Here is a 7,862-nt window from a genome sequence, read left to right on the forward strand (position 1 = left end):
CAACATTTCGGCCGCATATGCCTTCCTCCTCTATTTTTCGAAAAACTAAACACTGTGCATTTGCAAAAACCACCAAAAAATAGATGGATGTTAAAACGGTTGGTTCATTTTACTATGAAAATTTCGTAAGTACTAAAACCGCATTTTTGTGTACCTTTGAAAATCCTACCTGTTATACTTTTTTACGAATACGTTTTGCTTATATTCAGTTTTTTCTTCACTCTTTTGAAAAAACAAGAAAACATTTTTTAATTAATAATTCTTACTCTTTCAAGTTGTGCGAAGTTTTATTTGGACTCTTTGATATGCATGCGTAAATTTTTTTAAAACATAAACACATTTACAGTTATACAGTATTTCAATAGAAATTTAAGACTGAATTCAGCCAAGCATTAGAATTGTAATACTCTTAAATTGTAATGAAATTAATTGCTGTTAAAAAATAATTTTTTCTTCTAAACAATAATTTGAAAATACATCTCAAATGAAACTATAAAGGTGCTTGCTGAGCTTTTTTTCAAAGCCCGCTGAAAAAAGAAAAGTGTAAAAGCTTTCAATTTCACTTGGTTTCATTGAAAAAAAGTTTTACTCAGTTTTAATCAAAAGCTCCGTTGATGACCTGCCTAAAGCTTAAGTGAGCTATGCTTTAACGCATTGACGTCTACGCTGTCACAGAAGGTTAAAGATTTCTTCATCTTCTATACGAATGTTTTATGTGTTAACAAATTAGGGATTTTATCTTGGGATCAGCACAAATTCCAAGTATGACAAGCTATCAAGTATGGGGTTTTCCCATTGAAGAAGACAACTTCTCTTCCACTCCCGCCACAGTACCCAAACACTTTTAAGAAGAGTACAGCATAGGGTACAGTGTCGAATAATTTTATGATACGACTAAATCTAGCCCGCGAGACTGCTAAATATCTTATCAAGAGCATTGACCTAAAATGCCGCAAAGGTTCATGATCTGTATAGATTTTGCTACTCACTCAATTACAATCTCAATTTAAAAGAGATCGCTTGGTTGACATAACAACAATGAATCGAATAATTTTAAGAACAAACGCGTTTGTACCCATTCCCGCAACTGATAGGACTGAATCTAGCCCGCGAGGCCGCTGAATATACATATTTTAGAAGCATTGACCTAAGGTGGGCAAAGCCCATGGAGCAAATTATTTTATCATCTGTGTAAAGGTTCATGATCTACGCAAAATTTTTATCTGTGGATCTCGCTACTCTCACAATTACAAGCTCAATTCAAAAGATAGAGAATCTACGTTGGCTCTCTCGGCTGACATTATTGTGAGCATTAATGGTAGTTTTCAAATAAATAAACGAAATTCTGTTCTAGTATAAATTATGATTATCCATTGTAATATGACGGTCAAAATGATTTTTGCTTTATATGCGTGCTTAGGTGCATCATTCGGTCTTCTTTCACCACAAAATTCTTGCGTTTTTGCCACTTTATCCAATGATCAAGCCGATAATTTCTAAGTAATCGGCATGGTTCAGCAATTACAGGCACTTATGCGCTTAGATGGTACCTAAACGGCGTAGCTCTGCAGTTCGGATTGTTTTCTCAAATATCAGTTTAAAGGAATTTTACGACAGCGCGCGGTGCATCAAAATAAAATCAAATAAATTGAGCTTTATCTAAGTGGATGCTTCAAAGAACTCTCAGCTTCATATCACCTCTGAAAGTTAATTAGTTTTTATGGCAAATTTTTTGTAACAGAAATGATCGTGGACTTATTACATCACTTAATTTCTTTAGCAGCTTGAAATTCTCAATAGAAAATAATACTTAGAACACTTTTTACTTACCTGTAGTAGAAATTTCCTGCAGCTTCGAGAGACTATAAATAGAAAATAGGGAATACCCATTTTGCCATTCCATTTACAAACCAGATAAGAGTCTTTATTTTTGTATACCTGCAAAAGCGTTTTTCCTTAAAAATGGCTGCCTATATAAATTGAAGTAAATTTTTCTAAGGCTTACAAATGAAAAACTTCATTCCAAAGGTACTCAAAAAAGTTTGTTTCTTAACACCTCGTAGATTCTGCTTGATTTACGAATATTTTTTTTCTAAGCCGTGTGTAGCTGTTTTGTTTTACTGTATTTTTTCCCCCCCCTTTTAAGTAATAAAGCTAGTGAACTGCGCTTTAAATTAGCAAATAGTTTATATAAATTATTAAAATTAACACAAAATTTGCATCAGCACTTCACAGGTATTAGCTTAAAATTTTTAGAGGGCACTTGTTACGAACAGTCTGGCAACACAGTCAGAGTAAATCTCAGTATTTCTCAATTGCAGTCCTCCAATACGTATCGATCGCTGATTGGTCGATAGAAAAGCTAAGAAAAGCGGGAGAAGTTTAGCAAAGCGGGAGCCGTGTGCACGAAGAGGCATAACGTAAATAGAGGGCAGAGCGATAAGAACTAATTCTTTAATCCTTTTGTATTAAGTAAAATTTAATAGATAAAATTGTTGCGGATTGCAAAAAATTTTCGTTTTAAAAGCGCTCATTTCGGTACCAACTTTTAAAGCTCTATAAATATATTCTACCATTTTGTTTGTTGTTCATCTTCTAGTAATAAAATGCAAGTTTATACGTTCGCTGTAAATTAGAAACAAAGCTTGAAACTTTTCGAAATTATACATGCATACCTATGCACTTTCATAAATATTTGTGACAACCTTAATTTTAAGATTTTTTCTTTAATTCTTTCCTCACTTTTGACTTTAACCAAAATAGTCTCGTTAGAAAAACTTGAATCGAAGGAAACTGTAAATTAGTTTTACGGTTCAAGACCAACTTTATTGTCTTTAAAATAACAAAATCAATTCAAGTCAATTGAAGAAGTACCGTTATACCTTTTCGCTCATTACCACAAAAGCTTTAGAGCATTTCTTTCGGAGAAGCTTCAGCGTCTCTCTGGAGCTTTTAATCTTTGTTGTACTACTATCCAAAACCTGAAGCATATGAACGAATGCAACCTGTGTTCCATTGTCAAAATTGAAACTTGCGATAGCTCCTTCGCGGACCATGAATCTCATGTTAGATAACCATCAAAAGCTTTCAAGCCTTCAAAACTACTTAGTACTTTAAGAGATTTTTAATATCTGAAACTATTTTCTGTTACATTTTGCGCAATACCATTTGCATTATTAGGTTTTTTGGCAAAAGATTTGTAGTTTTTAGAAGTTGATTCTATTAAAGCTTTTGTTATTATCCATAAATATCTCCCGGACACTTTCCAAAATCTCTAAAACATGTTTTTTTAATATCAAAAACAAAAGTTTTTTATAATTTATGGATGTAAAAACCGCTGAAAACTTTTAAAAAGCTTTGAAAAACGATGAAAGCTTTCCAAAAGCTTTAAAAACCGCTGAAAGCTTTTCAGAGTGCTTTTAAGCTTTAGCAGGGTGCTTTCATGTACACTCGTGCTCAAAATAATGGTAGTAGTGATATATTAGGAAGTTCTGACAATTCTTTATAACAGGTGGCGTAAAATTAATCAATTATGGAAAGATTTATAATATTTGCAAATATCGTCCTACGGCAATCATATTTGACACTTGTGAGCTAGACAGCTGTAGCATAAGGGTCAAAATAAAGATTTCCGTCATTCAAAATATATTAATTTTTTTGTTTTTAATAAAAAGTTGAATGGTTAATTTTGCGCCACCCGATTAATTTTGCTCCACCCTTAATAAATGTCTCTGCCTGCCATACTAACAAAAACTAGGAAAAAGTCAAGGAAAATGTTTAACCACTTTAAACTTGCACTTTATTATACTAGCTTGCATAGACTATAAAACTGTGTACCCAAAATTCAGAAATACATTTTTTTTTAATTTCTATGAAAATTTGCTGAAATTTTTTCAATTTTGCAAAAAGTGTGAAGCTTTGATTTATACGGTCTGAGTTGTTGAACGAACTGTGTTTTCATTAAAAAGATAGTGAGGTTATGTTAGATTGACCTGGCTGGCTGAAAGCCTTCACATAGACTTATTGGTCTTAATTAAGATAGTTAAACCGAAAAGTTAGTTAAAAAAGTTGGTTTCAACGAAATAAAAAATTAAAAAATAACAACTTTTTTTCTGTTATTTTGAAGGCAATTGTATATCTACGTATAAGGAATGTTATTGTTGAGTTCTGCAACGCTTGCCTTTATGTTTTTTTGCTATCTTGACAAGAGAACATCTTGCATATCTTTAACAGTTATCGCAGCACGCAATAAAAGCAACAACGATTTGTCCAAGCTGAAGAAAACCACCGCATAATTTTAATTTTTTCGCTTACAAAAACTTTTGCTAAAAATTCTCATCCGACTGCTGTGGCAATTATAAGAAGCTTTAATGTGTCTCGATTCATTTTTTTTTTTTTTATTAAAAAGCTTTCTATTTCTCGTTTTCCATCTTTCGCCGATCGCACATCAGCACTTGTTTGTATGTCACTTTTTTAGTGTTTATTCGTATGTGAAGCTTAAACGTTCGAAATGCTTTTATGTAAGCTTTCTGCATAGGCTTCAAAAATTACACATTTAGTCAGTATGTAAGCTAGTTTAGCGTTAATATTTATGAAAAGCTTTGATTATAATTGTGAAAAAAAATAAAAAATATTCAAACAATATTTATACTAATAATTTTTTCTCGTTTCTCCCACTTTCTCCCGTTTCTCTCTTTCTCTTCTCCTCTCTTGCTTTCCTTTCCATCTCTCTCGCTCTCTCTTTTTCCTTCTCTAACAGGCTTTCTCCGGCATGGTACCGTTCAAGCGTCCCGCTGCCGAAAAATCCGGCATTCCAGTGTATCAGCCCGGCGCGACCACCTACCAACAACTCATGCAACTGCAACAGCCGTTCGTACCAGTGTCATGTGAGTACCAATCTCAAAATGGTGGGGCGCCATTGAGCGCCACTGCCACTACTTCTACTTTGAGTACTTCTACTACTACTACTACTACTACCAATATGAATCCATATAATGCTACTACTGCAACAGCAGCAGCAAAAGCAGCCGCAGCAGCAGCCGCACCAACAACAACAACAGCGGCGGGCACAATCGGTGCCGCCTCATTATTAGGTGCTAGTATCACTACTACACAACAACATCACTTAAACCACCACCACCTCCAACAACAACAACAACAACAACAGTTACACAACCAACACTTGCAACAGCAACAACAAGTACAGCAACAGCAGTTGCATTTGTTGCCACCACCTCCACCAACCACAGCAATAGCAACCACCACTTCCAATTATCATTTACACCATCATTACAATAGCAATAGCACCCTGTATAATAACAACAACAATATGAATAATAATCAAGACAATAGCAATACTAGTACCCTAACACCCCCTACCTCCACCTCCCCATCCACAGCCAATACTCACTCATCCAAGCACACAGAACCATTGCAAACAACACCACCACCACCACCAGAACAGACAGCAGCGTACTCCACTACAACGACAACAGCTGATGTTAGTAGTTTGTATGAGACAAGTAGTAGTAGCGCACACATACAGGCTAGTGATAACGGTAATGAAAACAACGGTAACGATGTGAGTAGCAATGGCTCGTCTCCACCACCGCCCCCGCCGTCATCGTCGTCTTCGTCCTCGTCGCCAACAGCAGCAACAATTGCATCGACATATTTGCCATACAACAATGGTGACGCTAATATGGCTAGTAGCAACAACAATAACAACAATGTATTATATGTGAATAATAATATTTTGAGTAGTGCTAGTAATAAGTTAGTGCCCGAAACAACAACAACAACACCTACAGTAGCCGTCACAACAGCAGCAGCGGCAGAAGAACGCGACAATGAAAGTGCTGGTGGCGCCTCTGACAGCGCAGATGCAGCTGCATCTACAGTTGTAGGCACAAGCATAATAACAACAACTACCAATAGCAGCACAATTTTCACTGCTGCCGCTGCTGCTGTTGGCGCACACACCTTAGACACCATAACCACAGCAACAACATTGGCACTAACACCCCACACAGCCAATGCCAGCGCTAATAGAATTGACAGGGAAGCTAGTGAGGATAGTAGTAATAGCCATAACAATAAAAATAATAGCAGCAATAGCTTTAGCTACAGCAAATACGTCTACAATGCTTCTGCTAATCAATACAGCGTCGCTAATTCGCCCGTGAAGTATTCCACACACAAAGCGTCTACTGCCGCTACTAATGATTTGGCACACTCCTCGTACGCCGCTTATGTTTCACAAGCAAATGCTGCACAAGCCGCCCACGCGCATGCCGTCGCTTCCTATCCGTCCAGCAGCTTATCCAATGGCTCGCACACAGACACACAATCTTACAGCGCGTACAATGGCCTAAACGGTCACGCCTCCTCTGCCACTGGCATATTGCCCACACCACATTCGGCAGCCTCCACGGCCGTATCTGCCGCTTCAGCGGTTGCCTATCAACAGGCCCATCAGCAACAACAAATGCTGCGTCTCTATAATCAATACGCCACGGTGCCCACGAGCGCCGCCACTTCGTACGCCAGCCTATTGGCTGCCTCACACGCTGGCTACGCCACACCAACAACCACTATGGCGCAAATGTCTGCGGCTGCTGGCATGACAATGCCTTCTTATGCCTCAGCTTACGGCATTACACCCTCCTCGTCTGCTGCCACTGGCACACTAACACCCACTTACGCCTACAGCGCATACGGCGGCGCCACGCCCACCGGTTATTATACCGATACGAGCGCGCTCGCCAAAGAGGCTGCACAGAAGAGCTACGTTAACGCCATGAAGATGGCAGCCGTTGCCAATGCAAGCGCTTTGAGTGGTAAACCACTCACTGCTGCTGGCGCTGCCCTGCCAGCCACAGCCAGCTATGCAGGCATACACCTAGGCAAGGCATATATGGCAGCTATGCCTGGCAGCGCCAACGCCATAGCTGCGCACCAACAGCAGGCTGCGCTGCTGCAACACGCGCATGCACAACAAGCGGCGCAATCTCAGCAAATAGCTGCCGCACATGCGCAACAAGCCGCCGCTGCTGCAGCAGCAGCGCATATGCAACGCTCGGCGTTGTCGGCAGGCTCATTGCCCAGTTCGGGCATGTCAACGCCTGTCGGTACGCCAGTGCATACGCCCACACCAGGCGCAGCTGCCGCCGCAGCGAGCGGTCTCTTAACTCGTCCCTCTTCGGCCGCTGGGGGTTATATTAGCGCAGCGCACACCGCGATGCGTCCACAAGCAGTGCAGCTGGCTGCCGGACCTGCCAATCCACAGTACGCCGCTGCAGCCGCTGCGGCTGCTATGCAACAGCAGGGCTTCTTCTACCCAGCCGGTATGATGGCCGCGCCGGCAGCGGCTGCTTATCCGTATGCCGCCATTGGTGCCATACCAACCGGCTTGCCAACGGCGGCGGGCATACCAGCCGCGCTGTCTGGTATGGGCGCAACGTCGGCAAGTGCGACGGGCAGTGCTATGGTGCTGAACCCATTCAAGAAGATGAAGACTTCGTAAAGTATCTGAGGAGTTGGATAAGCGTGCGTGTACACCGAATTACATAGACTTACAAATCAAACGGATATGACAAAATTAAAATTATTTGTTAGCTGAGTCTAACCAGAGACGGCAAAGCGCTGCGCCTAAATTTTTTTATAAAAAAAGCTTAACAAGAGCTTTTGCGGTGCTTTGCCAAAGCAATTGTACTTAAAATGTTTTACCTAGACGTACTTTACAAATTAAATGAGAATTATAAGTATATGTAAATACACGTGGACTTACAAATAGACAATTTTAAATTATTGTGCCTAATTTTTGGGTATAACCTAAAATGAAAAGCTAACAAAAGCTGTGA

General features: G+C 39.6%; 1 protein-coding gene across 1 annotated transcript in view; it reads left to right on the forward strand.

The window, feature by feature from the left end:
* LOC128868435 (ice-structuring glycoprotein-like) overlaps positions 1-7,597 on the forward strand; it is a 215,919-nt gene extending 208,322 nt beyond the window's left edge. Inside the window, exons 7-9 of the mRNA XM_054110522.1 lie at positions 84-125; positions 4,760-4,886; positions 5,013-7,597. Of these exons, the coding sequence (XP_053966497.1) occupies positions 84-125; positions 4,760-4,886; positions 5,013-7,525 (2,682 nt within the window). The 3' untranslated portion in view covers positions 7,526-7,597. The remainder of the gene's footprint in view (positions 1-83; positions 126-4,759; positions 4,887-5,012) is intronic.
* Positions 7,598-7,862: the final 265 nt, after the last annotated feature.

This window comes from Anastrepha ludens, chromosome 6 (assembly GCF_028408465.1).
Source record: "Anastrepha ludens isolate Willacy chromosome 6, idAnaLude1.1, whole genome shotgun sequence".
NCBI classification, from domain to species: domain Eukaryota; kingdom Metazoa; phylum Arthropoda; class Insecta; order Diptera; family Tephritidae; genus Anastrepha; species Anastrepha ludens.